Source organism: Spodoptera frugiperda, chromosome 9 (genome assembly GCF_023101765.2).
Source record: "Spodoptera frugiperda isolate SF20-4 chromosome 9, AGI-APGP_CSIRO_Sfru_2.0, whole genome shotgun sequence".
NCBI lineage: Eukaryota > Metazoa > Arthropoda > Insecta > Lepidoptera > Noctuidae > Spodoptera > Spodoptera frugiperda.
The window spans coordinates 8769020-8789401 of NC_064220.1; the positions used below are offsets into that span (position 1 = coordinate 8769020).

Below are 20382 nucleotides of genomic sequence, written 5' to 3' on the forward strand. Positions count from 1 at the left end.
TGAGTAGAACATAAAATTTACCAAAATTACTCATTTTACAGTAACATTGTACATTTGTATGCAATTCCACTCACATTCAGTATTAATTTCGATCTAAATCGGTTCATCTTTATAGTTGCAACATCGGTTCGAGTGCCATTCAGATTCAAGAGTACTCGAGACGTAGTAAATAGGTTAATTAATGCTTTATGATTGCTGTTTTAACAATGTTCTGTGTTAATATTATTTATAGATGTGTTTCTGAAAGATAGATGATAAAGATTTCATGTAATGTACAGATTACAGGCATTGTTTAGTAACTGTGATAATCACATTCGTTATTTTGAAGAAAATGTGTAGAAATTGGCGTCAAAGCTTCTTGTATTATTTTGACGTCAACATGATATCGTCAACTGTTTTAATTGTAGTAGAAATCAATAAGTAGTTTGGATTTTTACAATAACTATTGTGAGACATACTAAATTAACTAAATATCACGGTTTACTGCTCTTTAGGACAGAAGGCTGCGCGACGTCGCCGCGTCTGCGCACGCTGCTCAAGATGAAGAGTCCCCCTTTACCGACTACTAGTAGAGCTTAATTGTCCACTGAATTTAACAGTAATCAAAATCAATCATTTGTTTGGATGTTTGGCAATCAATCACACTGAAACTACTGAACGGATTGTAATGAAATTTGGGATACAGACTACAGACAAGGTATGAGCTGACTTGGATGATAGGATACTTTTTATCCCACGGCAATTCGGACGAAGCCGCTGGCAGAAGCTAGTGTAACGTAATAATGTATAGTTAAGAGATGAAACACAATACATTTATCGTGAAATATCGCAGATTAGCGATTGGTATTTCTAACATGAACTATGAACCAACACTCCTTATATTGTAAGGAGTGTCAGGGTGTGTGACAATGGATTAAGTATCCTGTATATAAGTATTATTCACATTGTTTCACATGTTGTAGGTATTGAAGGAATTTATTGTCAAAAACCGGTAGTAGTTAATTCTTATAATGACTATCGTAAGACATAACTAAAAAATCACGATTTACTCACGTACATGATTAGAGAAAAGTTCTACTATTTTCCAGTCACAGAGAAACTCTTCATCATAAGCAGCGTTGGCAGACGCGGCGACGTAGGTACATACATTAAAAGGATTTCACAATATTGCTGATTCAATTTTTAAAGGTAACGGCGTTTATTTCATAGAATGGTATACACTATATACAACACCCTTTTAAATCACAACATAGACCAATTTAAACTTAGCCCAAAACATCAATACCAAACTCAATGTCAACTGATGTCAAGCTCATAAAACCAAAAACATAGCCAGACAAAAATTGACTTAAATACCAATCAAATTAAGATTCAAAATAGGTATCATCTTCCCATAAAACCCAAAAAGACAGACAAACAAAAATTGACTTAAATACCAATCAAATTAAGATTCAAAATAGGTATCATCTTCCCATAAAAGTGAAGCGAGATCAAAGTTAAATGCTGAATGAATGCAGACTCTCATTTAATTCAATTCACATTGACACTAATTCGCCGGGCCAACCGCGGGGCAAGGCCAAATCTAATAGACGCCATTACGATCTTCTTTGATAAAAACTTGATTTCACTACTTAATCGTCTTGCTTTTAATTTAATATCTTTAATGTATTTTGGAAGATTGTTTTTTGAAGTGATGTTTGTGTGAGAAAAGTGGTTGTTTGCTGGTATTGATGTTTATTTATTTAAGTATTTGTGTAATGTGTGCTCAATTGAACATAATGTGGATGAATGGAAAGGAAAAATTCGATGAAAGAGGAGATAGATGGATTGTGTTTTATTTTAAGCTGTACTTGTAGTAAGCCGGTAAAGGAGCAGACGGTTCACCTGGTGGTAAGCAATTGCCGCCCGGAGCTGCGGACAACCCCCGGAGCTGCGGACAACCTAGCGGGTTTACCGGGGCTCCGGTTCGAAAGGCAGGAGAAGGAACGGGGTGGTTTTTAGTCAGTACGAGTCTGACACTCCCTGTCGCCTCGCCCAAGGCTAGAAAAGTCTCATTGGATGATTTTCCCCCTCAAAAAAAAAAAAAAAAAAAAAGCAATTGCCGCCGCCCAAACATCAGAAGCGTTACAAGAGCGTTACCGGCCTTTTAGGGGTTAGGAATTTAAGGGTTGTTGGGGAATCGGGGATTGGGAAGGGGGTTAATTGGGCCGCTGGTAACTTCACTCACACAACGCAAGCGTTGTTTCACGTCGTTTTTCTGAGAGACCGTGGTATTAATAAATAAACGCATCGAGCTGGCCCATTCGTGCCGAACCATGGCTCTTCTTCACTTAACGCACTTGTATGGGAAATTATTATTAAAAGAAAAGGGGTTTTGATGTGAAAGGGGGAAATAGTGGTGAAGACTATTTGCCCATTGCACGTAAGTAACTTAAGTGAGTTAGGTACATAAGTGTAGGAAGCAGTATTTTGTTGAATAAAGTCTGCTAATGAAAACGATGTTTTTATGAGAAGATAAATTGGCAAACGTATGTAAGAAATCTTCCAGTTAAATAGTATTGATGATAATTGGAATTTAAAAGCCATTGTAGTATATCTGACTGTTGAGACTCAATATCGTAAAGTACACACTTTATACTATTTACAGTAAATGATTTTTTTTTACAATGTTCTATTACAAAAGTCGGTCTTTATTTCAATTTTGACTGTACAAACTAACAGGTTAATTTGTGATATGAAAAAACTACTTTAATAATAGCAAAATAAGTTTTTCTTAAATGTTGCATGTAAGTATATTAGGGACTATCACTTAAAAAGTATTATACTTTCCTTAGGTTTTTTGGTTGCTATTTGTTATTTATTGTATTATTGTTTTGTGTAGATAATAAATAAAGTAAAAAAAATGTATATGTTCTCGGCTTACTCACGTTATTGTTTAACGAGGAACTTGACTAGTTTCAAGATAGGCTGGAGGCATTCATGAGAAAAAAAAGATTCATGAGAAGCATTCCGCGAAACAAGGCGGCGACTTTCGCGCCGTTACTCTTAAAAGTATTGCCGATAACATAATAATTAACTTAAAAAGTATTTTGTAGAATATATACGAAGTACTTAGAACGATTGCATGGCAATATTGTTTTATTTTCAGTAGAAATAAAATGAACCTTGAAATCTTCAGTTCAATAACCTGTCCATAAATATTACAGGTATGCTAACAATAACGTGCCTCACGAAGTTGGTTACATTATGATAAATATTCCTACCTTACCTATTATTTAGCACAAACGAAGATCATTATAATTATTACTAACTGATACCCGCGGCTACGCTTGACAAATAAAAGTAGCCTAAGTTACTCCTTAGTACATCAGCTATTAGCCACTAAAAGTCCCGTCAAAATCGGTTAAGCGATTGCAGAGATTAGCGAGAACAAACAGACTGACAGACACAAAAATTGTAAAAAATATTATTTTGGTGTATGTATCGTATGTATGTTTATGTAGTAGGTAATTAAAAAGCGGATATTTCAATATGTATTACAAACAGACACTCCAATTTTATTTATTAGTGTAGAAGTTCAGATAATATTACATAAACCTTTGATAACAGTTGCATGTCATGAAATCATTGACACGATTCTATCTTTTCTATTCAGTGGCCAGCAACAGCAGATCAAGCTACTACTTTCTGCCAAATTCATTTTCAATTTTATTTGTTTTCACGTAAAGTAGAAAATCGAATGAAAGCTACATGACAGATGGAGTAGGTTGACCTGCTGCTGCATTATTGTACCTTCGTGTTGCATTATCACGCTATGGTTTCTAGTTTTATAGCAGACTTTATTATTTTTAAAACATCATCTATAATGTGCTTCAGCAATAAGTAATAACGATTGTATTCTCCATAAAATATTGCTACGCCTTGGAGGAAATTCTCTTTGGACGCTTCAAAAAGTGCGTAGTTTAGGTATTTTGAAATGAAATTTTGTGAATTTCTTTAGGTAGATCCATTTATTTATTTTGAGCCGTGATCGTTCCATGGCAAGGCAAAGGCCTCCTTCCACTCCTCTACTTGCAGAGCTTTTTACGGTAAATCCTTATCGGATCCTTATCTATCCTTAGCCTACCTAGATCTTTTTTTTTTATTTGTGATCAGCAGTATTGCTCTTTATAGTAGGATTCTAATCCTAGAAAAGTAGTTGAGTACTTTGGACCCCAGAAAACAATGTAGTTATTTCGTTACAGAAAAGAATACATTCAAAACTGCACCTTATCTAGTTCTAAAAAAGTACAATGTTTAAACCGTTATCAGTGCAAGCACAGGTCCAATTTATTTATTCCTGTCATCTGTGTCAAGGGCTGCAGCGTAACTGTTACGAGCTCGTAACAGTCGCATCTCAGATTAGGATAACAGGGTCTAGTTTAACTAGTTAGGTAGCCTAGATTAGAGATAGATCTTCCCCGTTATTTCACGTCCCTAGGTAACATGTTAAATGCATCACATCAATACGAATTGACTTATGATTAACATCAAGTGTTCGTTTCTTCAATCTATTACAAGTTTCATTAAAAAATCTACCCTTTTAGCCTTATTCGTAGAGCTGCGGACTGCCTAGCGGGTTACCGGGGCTCCGGCTCGAAAAGCAGGAATAGGCACTGGGTGGTTTTTAGTCAGTAAGAGTCTGACACTCCCTCTCGTCTCGCCTAAGGCGGGAGAAGTCATTGGATGATTTTTACCCACACAGAATTATAAATTGTTATATCTATGGTATACATACGATTTACGAATAACAACAATCTGTTTAAAAGAGAATACAACAAGAAAAGGTTCTACCATACATACACATACTGGTAGAAAAACAATTCAGTTCTCGTTTTTAATATACAATTTTTTAATTTTGTCCGCAACTAATCTAATTATTTCGCCATTTACTTGCTCGTGGTCGTATTGAGTAATTCTAGATTCGAAATTGCGAACACTAGGTAATGCTAGGCAGGTTGAGCTATAGTTTATATGTACCTAGTTACTACATTCGCCTATACCTAGTTACTACGTTACTATATCTAGGCTGTTTACTTTCAATAGAGAAGTGATGTTTAGGTAACAGTTATGTTTATTATGTTTAAAAGATATTATCTATGTTTGTTAATCACTTAGTACCTGCTTAGAAGTAATAGATACGTACTAAGTATCATCTCATAAGTCACATCTCCTGATTTTACTTGTAGGCTTGTAGATTAGATGTGTACCTAATGGAAATCTCCCCATTATTTCTGGAGATTTTTATTTAACCGTTTCATAAACTAATTAATTAATTAAATCACTCATTCATTGAGCGGTTGTGAATGTTGCTTCTATTCACAGGAAAACCTAATTTTTATTATTTTTCATTTTGAAGCCTGTGCAGCTTCTGTCAGAGTCTAAAATTAAACAGAATCATCCCGTTAGTCCTTTAAAATGCAACTTCTAACATTCCAAATCTATCTTTATAAGCACATATCTCTTAAACCCTTCTACAAATACCATTCATGTTGTAGGTAAATGGTAAGTAATCCATCAACAAAATTACCATAAAATACACTCAACCCCACACGAAGGTGATTGATGATGACTATCCAAGATCAGACAGTAATCATCCTAAACCTGACTGATTTGAGAGTGATTAGTGATTAGTTCCACACGCATCTTAGCATGGAACGTATTGATAACACGCTTGACTTCTATAAAAAGTAATTTATTATTGTTATTATAAGAAAGACAGAAATGTAATAGGCATAAAAGGTAGAGGACGGTTAAAGAATAGAATGTATTTAGAATGATATAAAAGATAAAGTAGTTTGTGATAAGATAATATCTGATAGGAGAGAATGGAAAGAGGGACATATTATTCTGAACCCAAGTAGATCTGAATAAGGGAGGGAAAAGAAGAAGATGAAAAAAACACAAAGACGGAGACCGAGCAGCACTGATATAGGTTAAAGAGCGTTTTAAACTGTGGATGATTTTCCACCAGAGATATCTTTGGTTTTCACCAATCATTTATTGGTACACATATGTTATCACTGTTGGTAATAGACTCAGCTAAGCTATGTTTTTTATATGGAAAGATGTGTGCAATGGATGCGTCATATGGATACGTGCTATGTATGTGTGCTATGTTTGGCTTCCTTACTACCTATACATTGCATACTCGAGCTGCGCATCTTGCTCGCACAGCTACATAGCTTAGTATCAGTGGAAACGGTCACATAGTTTCAAGCTTAGCTTTTACATCTTCGTTGCATAGCTACATAGCACATCACTCGTGGAAAAGCACCCTCAGATCTCGACCAACGTACTAAGCTCAAGAGAGTATGTCACGACTAACCCACTTATTGATAAAGGAAGCATATAGCTCAGCTGGACGGTCAGGGGCTGTTGATGATGCTAACGAACAACCTATCTAAAGTTACTTACTACTTTCCTCACAATTACTAGAAAACCAGAACTTTAAAGGTCTATTTCCTTCAATAATACACTCAATTAACTTAACAACTAATTACCCATCTATTTGAAGAACATACTGACTTTAATTTATAACCGAGTGACCGAGTTCGTTAAAAAATGCGGAAAATTACTTACTATGTTTTTTTTTAATGAAACAATTAAGCTATCGCCCATGGACATTTGAAACACCAGAGGCGTTACAAATGCGTTGCCGGCTTTTTGAGGGTTAGGAATTGGGGATTGTGAAGATTGGGAAAGGAATTGGGCCTCCGGTAACCTCACTCACACAACGAAACACAACGCAAGCGTTGTTTCACGTCGGTTTTCTGTGAGGCCGTGGTATCACTCCGGTCGAGCCGGCCCATGGCTCTCCTACACTTAAGGTTACTATGTAATTAACTGAACGTCAATCAAGCTGTTTGTTTATCAATATTATTACAATGGGGAATGTGTTGTATGAAAACAGAATTTGATATTATTTTGTAGTTAATTGATTCTTGTTTTTATTTGTCATCTTGTAAATGTGTAAAGTGATACGCAAATTATTTTGTTGGCAATGCTTCATCGATGAGACGTCAGGTCGATTGATTGCAAGTTTAGTCATCAAGCGTACAGTTAGGGTATTCTGTAATATTTTTCTTTTAATGGGACAAGCTCGCCACAGCCTCCCAAAAACCGCTGCAACTCCTGTAAGCCAGGATCTACACTAGATACAACCATGAAAATACCGGAACACTGAAGAACAAAAACAAAACGAGAGCGAGTTCGGCGCTATCGAACGCGATCTTGTTAAAAGTAAAACATACTTCTACTAAGGCCCCTGATTGGCTATTGCGAATAAACCAACCAATCAGAGCACCGAACGCGCTCCCGTTTCGTTTTCGTTCAACGTAAAGCAAACTCGTAGGTACTAAGGGTGCATATCGTAAGTGTATCGGAAACCAATACAAATGATCACTTAGATATAATTATTGTGATTAGGTGAGTGATGTAGTGACACGGTTGAACACATTTGGGCTTCACATCAAGTTATGTATAACTAGTATAAACTGACCGTCGAACGTATGAAAAGGTCATACAAAATGAGATCATGATTAAATGGTTTATGTATTGTTTCATGTGTCGCTCAGTGTAAGAGCATCTATTGTCCATGGGTATTTGGTAAATAAATCTACTACGATGTATTCTAGATTTTAGCCGACTTCAAAAATAGAGGAGGTTTCTAAATTTAATTTTACGTAATTATACCCTTTCTTTCTCTTTTATACAATAATAAAAAAATAAAAATTTCATAGTAATTTAATGATAATTTCAAACCAAGAACATTAATTAATACAATTTAGTTTGTTATTGTTATCTATATATTTAAATTTTAATGAAACAATGGATTTCACACATAAATAAAACACAATAATTCCTGTACCAAACACGCTTGTCTATAAAATTAAAATGTTTCATAAATTAAAACATACCTAATTGTGAAGTTTTTTTGTACATTCATAGATTATATTTTATTCACCGTACAAAATATTTATTCACATACATACATACATACAACAAATCAACATTATCATACGGCGATGTTGTCTCATAAATTAAAAAAAATCATTGTCATACATTCATAGCTCTCAACGCCATCTATTAGCCACACGACCGCAACATTTTGTTCGTGAACGCGAACGCTTATTTCGTCACTACTCGTATGTGTCAGGATGGCCGAGCGGTCTAAGGCGCCAGACTCAAGGTTCCCTTGCCTGTCAAACAGGTTCGAGTTGTTCTGGTCCTCTCTGAGGGCGTGGGTTCGAATCCCACTTCTGACAAAACTTTTTGTTCATTTTATTTCATTTTTTTCGTGATGTATAATGAATTTTACTTCATACTTTACTTTTTTTCGTGATGTAGAACGAATTTAAAAGTGTTGTTCCGTTTTTTTATTAAAACAGTGTCGATTGATTATGTAATGAATTCCGAATTGTGATCTCGATTTCTGAGTTTAGTTGTGTAACTATTAATCTAGGAGTAACTACCGGTGATTGAATGACATAATTTGGATCACACTTTGTAACAAGTACCCACTAGATAAATAAATTGTTACCAATACAAATTAAAACAGCACCCAATTTAATTTGAAATGGGCAATGTTATGAAATATTTTGGGTTTTCTAATTGAAAATACTTAATTAACATATTTACATGTCTTACTGCCGCACTCTGAGACACTTAATGATTACTTAAACTATTCATTAGTAACGATTTTGTATTGAAAACAATTGCTAAGTACTGGGTCAAGTACTTAACCATTAAATTACGCTGAGTACGGTGGTTAGGTATAGTCATATAAATGAATCTCACAGTCCTTTTCCCTACATGGGTAGGCACCAGACAGACAGACAACTCAAAAAACACCGTTTTGATTACAGAAAAGAGAAAAAAGGTACTCTTTTCTATAGTTTTACAGCAATACTTAAGTACTATTTATTTACTGCTTTTTTATATTTCAAACTAGGTACCTACCTACATTTATTTACCTTAAAAAATAATGTTATTTACCTAACAACCAATGTGTTTAGTAAACAACTAACATACATAGTATTATGTAGTCATCAGTTCATGACCTTGGTCCACGTGTCCAGGTGTGCCAATGTACTATTACATTGTCAAAAGTAAATTTTATATTACTATACCTACCTACCTACTATAGGTATAGTATACACGGCAGCAAGTCAAGCTAAACGAATGTCTTTTTTGCGATTTTAGACCGTATCTACTAGTACTATAGTTGAAATTCTATTGAGTGAATTTCGGAGCACGAAATCCACACATTGTGAGCATCAGAAAGTCTATTATTGTCTACGCATATGCAGTGCGTATGCATTTTCAGACCGTATCTTCTGGTACTAAAGTTGAAACACTATTAAGGGGAATTTTTGAACACGAAATTCAACCATATTTAGCAGTCCATAAAGTAAATTATTGTCTACATGTGTGCGTGTGCGATTCACATCACATTTGCGCATACGAATTTCAACTTTACACTTCTAAATATAGAATTCATAATTGTCTACAGGTGTGCAGTGCGTGTGTGACAGCACATTTGTGCATACGAATTTCAACTTTACGCCACTAAATATAGAATGTATAATTGTGTACAGGTGTGCAGTGCGTGTGTGATGGTACGGACGCACACGGTGCTGCTGCTGGCGGTAGCACTGTGCGGCGCCGCCACCACGCTCGACTCCGAACTCGGGCTAGGCAAGGCGATCAACATATTTATGAGGTGAGAACTACCAAATATACTTACATTACAATTCCAATGGGCAAAACTCTCCAATGAGTGGAGCTCACTCAACGTGAACAGACGTTGAGGCAAGCCCAAAAGGAAGTGGCTGGACGAACTTGACACCTACGATAAGGATTAGCCGCACAAAAACAAGTGGAAGGAGGGTTGGGAGACCTTTGCCCTGGAATGGGACGATCACGGCTAAAAATAAATAAAATAAAATACAAATCCAATCTTCAAATCTCATCGAAATGCTCTGGTAGCGTTCTTGTAACTCTTCTGGTGTTCCCATTAGCGGTGTCGTTTGCTTAACATCAGGTGATCAGTCTGCTCATCTACCTAAATTAAACTTTAACTACACCTTAACAAGACCACTAATCAATTCCTCATCACCTTCCAGATATGGCTACCTCAGCATCTGCATGCGGGTGGTCCCCCGCAACGACACGGAAGGCTGGGTCTTCAGGGAGCCCACAGTCTCCGTGTTCAGGGAGGTGGAACAGTTCTCCATCGCGCCAACTCCTCGCCACGCGAAGACACTCTTCGACGGAGACTTCCACATGGAATTCTGCGATAACCTGAAGCAGTTGCTCCAGGCTTACTTTAGGGATTTTAGCTTTGAAAGGTACGAGTGACGGTCACCATGTTTGTGTACTATTTTTGTCTTCATAGGTGAAACATGACCAAGGAAATTGGCGAAAGCATGGTAAGGTAAAACTTATTCAAGTTTTTTTATGGAAAATACTGGAGTAAGAAATGGCTTTGATAATACCCGTTATTGCTGAAGCCTAACAGGGGAATGATGTTTCATCCACTGCGTATGCGACTGTTTCTACACTCGCTTTGAAAACATCCTCGTGGATATTTCGTCTTACCTTATCCAAAACTAGCTTGAATCCATGGCATGTTTAGGTTCTTGGAGTTGTCCCAAAAACGTAAGTAATCTCCCATCCTTTTAGATCTTTAACTGCCTGTGTCGCAGATATGCCACACATATTTTAATGTCCCTGCCGCTCATGTCCTATTGCTGCGACAGAGAACATGCATGATTTTTTCGTTCTATTCACACGATTGTTCCTCCTTATTTAGTGTAGATATTTTTTTGTTTTGTAGCCCCGTGATAAGGGACAGTAATTGATATTTATCTGGGCTATTAAAGGGTGAATCAAAACAGGATATTCTCAATTAATATTCCTATTTTAAGTTTTAATTTATTCATGTTTAACACTACATTTTGACGTTCCAGACTGGAGCGTCCATGGCGTGCATTCACTGCGGGCTGGCCGACGGACATCATGGCCAGAAACCTGGGCATCAACTCTTCCTTCATCAACGGAGACCATTGCTACGTGCTCGTTAGAGTTTCCAGGTAACTTAAATCACTATAAGACCTGTTTACCTATTTTTGTAAGGATGGAAAATCATCAAATGACTCCTCCCTCCCTAGTTGAAAAGGAACTGAAGGTACAGTTCGTAACTGACTAAAAACTAATCAGTTGTAACTCCTCCTTCGCACTGTAGACTCGCTTCTTACCTACTGGCAATCTAACCACGACCTCAGCTGAACCATTCACGTATCTAAAATGCAGTTTTTTCTGATACTTGGACAAGTAATAGCCAAGCAAGCAAATTGACATTGTGCTAAATTCTCTATTTACGAAAGGTGATTCTGCTCCTAGAAAATGTTGATCAATAATTTATTAGGAATATTTTAAACGCGATACTAGAACACTCACAACATTCTTCATTTCACCGGAGCTGCAGACTACCTAGTGGGTATATCGGGGCTCCGGCTCGACAAACAGGAACGGGGTGGTTTTTAGTCAGTATAGTCTGACACTCCCTTTCGTATCGCCTGGGCGAGAGAAGAAATTGGATGATTTTCACCCCTTAAAAAAAAGTCTTCATTTCAATCCTAAATCAAGAAGACATTAGATTAAATACTCTCGAAAAACATAACCCTCCTTCTGGCGCAGTCGGGTAAATAGACACCTAATTATTATTAATAATGTGTTTCTACGATATTCCAGGTTTCGTGAAACAGCCAAATTGAGTGACTTGCCAGGGAACATAGCGGTAGAGGATGTGGTCTATGACGCGATACAGGAGGCCAACATAGGCGACACAGCGTCCATCGCTGATTTCATTAGAAAGTACGGTTCCCACTACATTGCGTCCTACATCACTGGCAACTCGTTATATCAGGTACCTGTTGTTTTTTTAGTTAATTAGGTTTAATTTCCTTTGGTAAAAATAAAATTGGGAGTCTTATCTCTTGAAAAAGTTCAAGAAGCCTGGACTAGCCCAAAATACTCATTGTGAGGTGGGGATTGAAATCTGACTTAAGCGAGTAACTTAAACGGCACTTAAGTACTTATCATAAGGATGGATCGAGAACTAAAACCAACTCGAACCCAACTATAAAGAATTATCTCGTATTTTGGGTTCGATTCTCAAGTCGAGCAAATTGCTGGGATTTTTTCGATTTATCGAAAATTTCTCAGTAGCAGCACGGAGTCTGGAATTGTGCCCAGTATATGGTAAAAGACTCACCCCCTATTACATGGGACTTATAACACAAATGGCGAAAAGTGGGTGTACATTGTACAGTGGCATTACGTGCCGTAATGTGCACCTTTGCCTACCACTTCGGGGATAAAAGGCGTGACGTGGCAAGCTAGACCTAACACTAAAACTAAACTATCTAACATATTCATAATACTCCAGGTATTTGTGTTCTCCCGTGGCGTGTACACCAAGATTAAAGAGCGCGTCAAATCCCGCGGTATCTCTGACATACCGATATCTGAGATGAACAACTTCTTCTCTCCGCTCTTCGCTGAACATGTTGGCGCTGTCAAGGTTTGGACTGTGTGTCACTTATAGCCTGATTCTACATACATTTTTGTTTAGAAATTCTTAAATACCATCTGCATTAGTAAAATTCATGTTTTGATTTCATATTCAGCAATTATAGTAATGGCCAAAGAGGTTTCCAGTGATTTTTTTTTTTGTTAATTAAGTTAGTAATTTTCTATAGACAAAGATATTAAATTAACCTATCATTAATCAATAGTTACAAAGTTAGAAAACTAAACAATAGGCAAAGTTTTTGAACATCGAAAAGCCTAAAAATACATTAATCAATCTTATTAAACCAGAACATTTATGACCGACAGCCGTAATTGCAAAGTTAATTACATTCACCTAGTAAGGAAACTTGAAACCTTTGGCCCTTATTTTAGCATGTTCCAAAAATTGTAGAATCAGGCTAAATAATGCATGAACCATCCACACGCCACCACTATCGACCATGGATGACATTATGCATAAACTTCTTTTCATTCATATGTCATACAAAAATCATTGTCATTATGCATGAGCATAGTCATAGTCATATACCGACTTTCCATTCATTCTCTCTCTTTCTCTATTACATAATTTCATCATCATTCGTCTTGGTAAATAAGTCATTATCATGATATCAATCGTCTGCTTGTGAATTCTAAATCGTAATTTGGTTAAATATAAAAGGTAAGTAATAAAGAGGTAGATCATATTTGTAAAGATTTAGCATGTACTAATATCAGTACTTACTGATATCAGTATGCATATCATAAGCGTAGCAAGTGCAGCGTACATACTCAAAGAGTCATCAGACCACAGATGGGACCCAGTAGGGTTGATACCTGATCTGGAGCTACCTAGCGGGTTTACTAGGGCTCCGGCTGCAAAAGTAAGAGTAGGAACGGGTGGTTTTTTTTCTCAAAGGCAGGAGAAGTCATTTTTTCCCTTTAATTAAAAAGTAAAAAATAATAAAAGAAACTTAATCTTAAAGTACCTAAGAATGTACTAATAATTCTAAAAAGAAATACGTCTCGTTGGGGGACCGCATGAATACGGACTGCACACCTAAGTAAGAAATAATTAGGAGCGGTCCACCAACGCGACGTATTTCTTTTTAGAATTATTAGTACATTCTTAGGTACTTTAAGATTAAGTTTCTTTTATTATTTTTTACTTTTTAAAGGGAAATTAAGTTTTTTGTGGGGTTTTTTAAATTTTTAATTTAATTTTTATTTACTTTTTAAAGGGAAATTAAGTTTTTGTGTCGGGGGTTTTTTAAATTTTTAATTTAATTTTTTATTTTATACTTTTTATAGGTAGGTAAGAAATATTTTTTTTCAGCTTACATATCCGTGATGGGTGTCTATGGATAGGTCTTTAAAAAAGACATTAAGGTTCCTATAACCACTTTTCGTCAAAATCAATCGTTTGAAAGTTAGACGCTTCCAAAGTGGAAAAATGTGTATCCCTCCCCTCTAACTTTTAAAATAAGAGAGTGAGAAAACTGAAAAAAATATATGCTGTAGATTTCAATGGAAACTAACAACGAAAATTGGTTTGAACGAGATATCATTATTAGTTTTTAAGAAATAAAACATTTTCAAATTGCAGACCTTCGGTTAATCTCCCGCTTACGTTACTTTCACCGCCCATAACTTTAAAACGGCTCAACCGATTTTCATCAAACATGTCTAAGAACACTCGCACATAAGTCCCCTTTAATACGAAAAAAACTAAATTGAAATCACTGCATCCGTTCGGAAGTTATGATGCCACAGACAGACAGACAGACAGACAGACAGACAGACAGACAGACAGACACGTCAAACTTATAACACCCCTCTTTTTGCGTCGGGGGTTAAAAAAAGCAAGTATAGTAATTTTATTATAATCGACTATGGCAGTTCCATCAAATAACTGAATCAAGGCAATAGACCAGGCACAAAAATATCTTACTATCTAGTTGATGATTCTGATAAAGCAGATTAGTACATACAGACTTAGATTAAGATAGGGAAAGATTAAACTTTAAGAGAAAGAGAGAGAATAATACAATTCCAACGCAAAAGAAAGAGAGAGCAAATAAAACAAATGAAAAGAAGTTTAGACCACAGTCTAACCTCGACACAATCCTGGAGTACACGCAACAAAATTTTAAAATTAGAATAGAAACATGATATCTTGTCTATGCTCTCACTCCAGGTGTTTGTGTTCTCTAGAACGGCATACTCTATGATCAAAGAGAGGTTAAAAAGTAAAGGTGTTGCCGACATAACTGCTAAAGAACTTGAAGGATACTTCTCACCGTGGCATGCCAAGCATATAGGCCAGATCAAGGTAATATAAGTAAATATAACGTTAAAATACATACTCAAAAAGATAATATTTTTTACTATTCGTCCAATCACTGAATTTGTCCAATGATGTAAAAGTAGGAACTTCTCTATTGTACATATAAAATTACGTTTAGCGCCATCTAGTAACTACTAATGTAATCTGTAAATGAAGTTCCATTTTTTCGCTAGCTAGATGGCGCTTTTATCTATTTTGTAAAGTCTCTTCATTCATTATAACGCCTCCATTGCATGTTAAATTCACTACATTACATTACAGTCATAAGACCATATTTTCAATTTCAATTCATTTTAAAGATCCATTTTTCTTTTTCCGTCATTGCATTCCATGGTTCATTCGAGATTATTAATTTTATCTTAAAAGGTTCCCAATTTCGACATAATTTAAATATTTTCTCTTCCAGGTGGCTAGTGGCAACAAAACTGTAGAAAACTGGGCGATGAAGCGCCTAAGGGTCCACTACTACATTTTCTCATACCCCAGCTTACTCAAGCTGCACGGAGAACCATCCCTACTAAGAAGTCTAGACACCTTACTAGGAAATGAAGCCTTATTGCAGTTAGAATTAAAGACATTATCCCCTGCATTTAAGGACGTGAAGAAGAAGAAATGGTTTGAAGAAGTCATAGACAATTATTTAAAACTTTGGGAAAGTAATATGTGACGTAATGTTAGTTAATAATTTAGTTAAATAGTGAATATTTTATGAAGCGAGGGCGTAGTATGAGTTTGTTATACGTTTAACAAGATCGAAACGAGACCGCGTTCGGCGCTCTGATTGGTTGGTTCATTAGAGCCGGCCAATCACAGCGCCGTACTAAGCCCTCAGATGTTGCAGTGATTAGCTGTTAATGTCAACATTATTTTTAAAGAAAATGTTTGACATAAGTATAAGCAGGGCTGGTAATTTCGACATTTGGAACGATAAAATTCGGTTGTTAAATCATAAACAAGATCATTCGATTTTCAACCTTACACTTCAGTTTTAGAGTTGAAAATCGTTTAAATACATTTCTAACTTAGCAACCGATTTTTATCGTTGTCGAAACTATCAGCCCTATGCTAATCCATCTCATTGAAACAATGCATAGAAGTGATCATTTAAGCAACTATTAAAAAAAAACAACGAACATATTTATTTTATTGTGAAATTTTGAATTAAAAATATGTAGTTTTTAAGTACAATAAAATGGAAATGTATTCGTTTAAGAGAAATGTGACTACTTAATAAATATTAGATTTATCCAAAACAAACAAATTAATATTATAACTGAATGAAATGAATCGAATTTTGAACGACTTGCATGAATATAATACCCATATATAAAACTGTATTTTTGTACATATTATATTATCACAGTGTGCCTTATATACTTCCAAAATTAATTATTAAGATATTTACAAAAATTATAACTAAAATTCATGATTACAAACATAAATATGATCTAATGCAGGCAACGTCTTTAAATATTTTTCATCACAATTTACAATACGTACAAATATTTATTTAATTTGAAATGCTAATAAAGTTAGATTCAGAAAAAATATTAATGCCTAATCTTCCATCTATTACTCAATCAACAGAAAAACTTTTTTTTTCTCTATGATTCTTTCAATAGTACACAAATCAAAAGCTAGAGGCGCTGTAATCGTTGTTGTTAAAAATAATTATTTTCTTTAGTTCAACTGTCTGCATTGGAATCAAAGTTTCAGTACCTTTTTAAAAGACTATAAAAAATCTAATCTGTCCATTAATTAAACTTTTAAAATATTTAAATGACAATAAAGTATAGTTGTAAAGTGCAATAAGAGATTTCGCGACGGGATGCGAGATCAAAAACTGTATGCATTTAGTTTCGAATAAGTAGTTAAATTATAAGATTTAATCATTAAGGTGGTGTAAATATTATTATTTCGATAAATTAATTAAAGTTATTTTGTGACTGAGGTGGTTGTGTTATTATTTTTAATGAGTTCTGACTTGTAGGACCCACATCAACATCAAATTATAGCCCGTCATAGTACTTACATTGCACTAATATATGGCCCACCTCTATATAAGTTTAGGGTTCGTCATAGTACTCCCGACTGCAATTTAAAAGATTCTCAGGTGAATGTAGGCCCTTAGTAACTCTTGACAATCGCGAGAAGAGCAACCAGACTATACTATTCTCGCCCGTTATTGGTTGATATAATTCTCACAACCAATGACATGGCGGACCGCGATCGAGCTCACTTCGAATATTTCGAATTGACAATTACAAAATATCCCAGCAGGAGTGTTAAAAAATATTCTATCTTGCTTTGCCAATATCACACGGCTTTATAATATATGATCTACAAAGTCTGTTACATTTTTAGTTAGAAAAAAACACCCCTTTATTTCTAAATATCTCCTTAATTGAGAGCATTATAAAATTAAAAATGTATAGGTACCTACAAGTATTTACAGACTACCTATCTAAATGTGGTTAAACAAACACTTCGCGGGTTCAAAGACCTAGAGTTATCTGATAACAGTTCCCAGTAGTTTCTCAATGAGCTTAGTACTCTAACAATGTACGTACCGACGCATATAAAGTTACGGTAAACTGGTGAACATCTTTGATCAAATTTCTACCTCATGGCTTGTGGTATAAGGATGAAATTCCTTTACAGAATGTTGTTAGAATGGTATAGTTTGATGTGCTTGTAGTTAATGACGGGATATGTACGCGGAAGAGGAAATGAGGACAATCTATGTTCCTCACTGGATATACTGCATAGTGTCTATTATATTATGTCCAGTCGCAATTTGTCATAGATTATGAGCACAGTACCTACTTGTGCTGGGTTTTATATGACTCATTTAGGTACAAAACACAAAACAGCAGTAAGGTGGTAGAAAGAATCTTTTGGGTTTTTCATTATTTTAAACAGCTTCTTGGTATAAATTTATTATTAATTAAGAAACAAGATTTTTTCTATGGCCAATACAAAAATATTTGAACTCCTCAAAGTGGACATTCTTATTATTCAACTGTCGTTTTTAGAATGTTTAATGAAATCGTTCCTTTTATAAAATACCCAAGGGATTGGAGGAAAAGCCTTCTTATTCTTATTATTCTAATCGCAATCATGATACTTTTTAACTAAAAACGTTGCCACACACTAGGCTTTTCTCCTGTCGTGAGTTGTATGTTTATAAACGCACTTATAAACATACAATTTGACAACCTAGACATGTCACCCAGATCCGAAGCAACCATTTGTGGATCACACAAAGAGTTGCTCCGTTACACGTTGCACAGCAGCCAGTTGCCACCCACCCCGTCAACGTTGCAGATACTCGCTGACTCTGCCCGTGTATTTAGGTAGACTAGAGATAGAGACTTCAAATGATATAGATTTTTTCGCTCAGATTTACCTACAGCTGCCAGACAAACCCTTCGAAAAGTGCACTCGTTTCAATACAAAATCAAAAGTTATAATAAAAGGAACGCAAATAAACTTAAACAAGTGTACTATAATTAACACAATACTCGAATTCACAAGTGTTCACGAGATAAGGGTTAATTCACACAAGAGGTGAGCGCGGGTTATCGCGCGCGTGAATGAAGCCGTCTGTACAAACCTTGATTTTAGTTCACCAATTTTATATAGGACATTAATATAAGTTGCTTATTTAAGCGTGGGTGAGCCATGTTTCGGCAAGAATGGACCTGCTCGACCGGGGTGATACCACGGCCTCTCAAAAAACCGACGTAAAACAACGCTTACGTTGTGTTTCGTTATGAGATTACTGGAGGTCCAATTACCCCCTTCTCGGTCTTTTTAATCCCTGATTCCTAACTCCAAAAGGCCGGCAACGCACTTGTAACGCCTCTGGTGTCCATAGGCGGCGGCGATTGCTTACCATCATGTGATCCGTCTGCTCGTTTACTGACTTATACCATAAATAAATCGCAAATTATGAGATACGTCTGCAACATCGTCTGCGTCAAAATTCGGATACAATATTTATTTCTAAGAGATTATGTACATAGCATACAAAGACGCTCCTTGATTTTGATTGGATACTTACATTCCCGAAATTAAGAACATAATTTGCTTATCGTCATTAGTTTTTCCATATTATTATGCTAGTTGAAAACAAAGATGGTTTTGAGCTTTCCCTAACAATGGCGTCTCTGTTTTACAAAAAAATTAAAGCATTTACGTAAACCAATCTTCCCAATTCACGATTCCTCAAACCCTTAAATTCCTGTCCTCCAAAAGGCCGGTAACGCACTTGTAACGCCTCTGGTGTTTCGGGAGTCCATGGATCCGTCCATCAGGTGATCCGTCTGCTTGTTTACCGGCTCATTCCATAAAGTAAGGTATGATAATTGGTACTTCTCTGTTCTGTAGTAATAATATTACAAGTTGTTGAGAAGGCTAATAACCGGTAATTACAGTAAACTACCATAATGTTTACGTATAAGTGTGAACTCTCAACTCGGCACGTGGCCGCTATAAAACTGACGCAATGTCTCAACCAAGAATTGTAGGCATCAGAGAGTAAGGGGATAAACATTGTGGATTAAATTATTTCTTTGTTAATATTAATATGAAAAAACACTTAAAATATCGCAGAAATAAACGGAAAAAATACCAAAGGATCCAATACGAATTTGCTTTACGTTACGTATATCGAGATCAAAACGTTACCGCATAGATTATACACTTATACTGGTACGTTACCATGTTCAGCCCTCTATTTGGAGCAGGCCAATCAGACTCCTTAGTACGAGGTTGCTTTACGTTTAACGAAAACGAAACGGAATGCAGTCGCATTCGGCACTGTGATTGGCCAGCTCCATAGAACCAACCAATCACAGCGCCGAACGTCACAAACGTGTCGATCACGTTAAAGCAAACATGTACTAAGCCCTCTTACACCTACTCAATTAAAAGATCAAGTAACTGGCCAAAATGAGCGAACATCTTTGTAGCGTAATCAAATGATTGCTCGTACCTAGTTTATAGTCTTAATTGGACCAATTAAATTAGATTATTCTCAGAAATTCAGTAAGTAGAAGTATTAGTACGATACCTACTAGAGCCACAAAGAATTTGAAACGAGAAAATATTTTTACTGTCCTAAACAAACCTTTACAATAGAAAAATAATATAATTAGGTTACCTACTGGACATTTAAGAATGTTATATTTTTAACCGTCGAACACGTTTTTATCCGACACAGACGTAGTAACGATAATTTAATTGAATACAAATTAGGAACGTTATCAGGCAGTGTATCCCTGACCCATTATACTATTTTTTTCTTACGTCAACATTGAGATGAAGACGAAATGAGACGACAAGTTGAGAATAAGTAGGTAAATCACTAGTTAGTTTTGTTGGTATTGAAAAATTATATAAAACAAAACACA

At 35.7% G+C, this 20382-nt stretch overlaps 1 protein-coding gene and 1 non-coding gene across 3 annotated transcripts in view; both read left to right on the top strand.

Annotated features, from left to right (window-relative positions):
• LOC118271203 (torso-like protein) overlaps positions 1 to 16915 on the top strand; it is a 58560-nt gene extending 41645 nt beyond the window's left edge. Inside the window, exons 2-7 of one of the 2 annotated variants that reach the window (XM_050695901.1) lie at positions 9639 to 9763; positions 10167 to 10391; positions 11013 to 11135; positions 11797 to 11971; positions 12494 to 12628; positions 15372 to 16915. In XM_050695901.1, coding sequence (XP_050551858.1) covers positions 9657 to 9763; positions 10167 to 10391; positions 11013 to 11135; positions 11797 to 11971; positions 12494 to 12628; positions 15372 to 15632 — 1026 coding nt within the window. In that variant the 5' untranslated portion in view covers positions 9639 to 9656 and the 3' untranslated portion in view covers positions 15633 to 16915. Of the gene's footprint in view, positions 1 to 9638; positions 9764 to 10166; positions 10392 to 11012; positions 11136 to 11796; positions 11972 to 12493; positions 12629 to 14815; positions 14951 to 15371 lie in introns of both variants that reach the window. The other variant, XM_050695902.1, reaches the window with a different exon arrangement.
• Positions 8193 to 8306, top strand: Trnal-caa (transfer RNA leucine (anticodon CAA)). Its single transcript has 2 exons — positions 8193 to 8230; positions 8262 to 8306. It is a non-coding gene; the product is annotated as a tRNA-Leu (tRNA).
• Positions 16916 to 20382: the final 3467 nt, after the last annotated feature.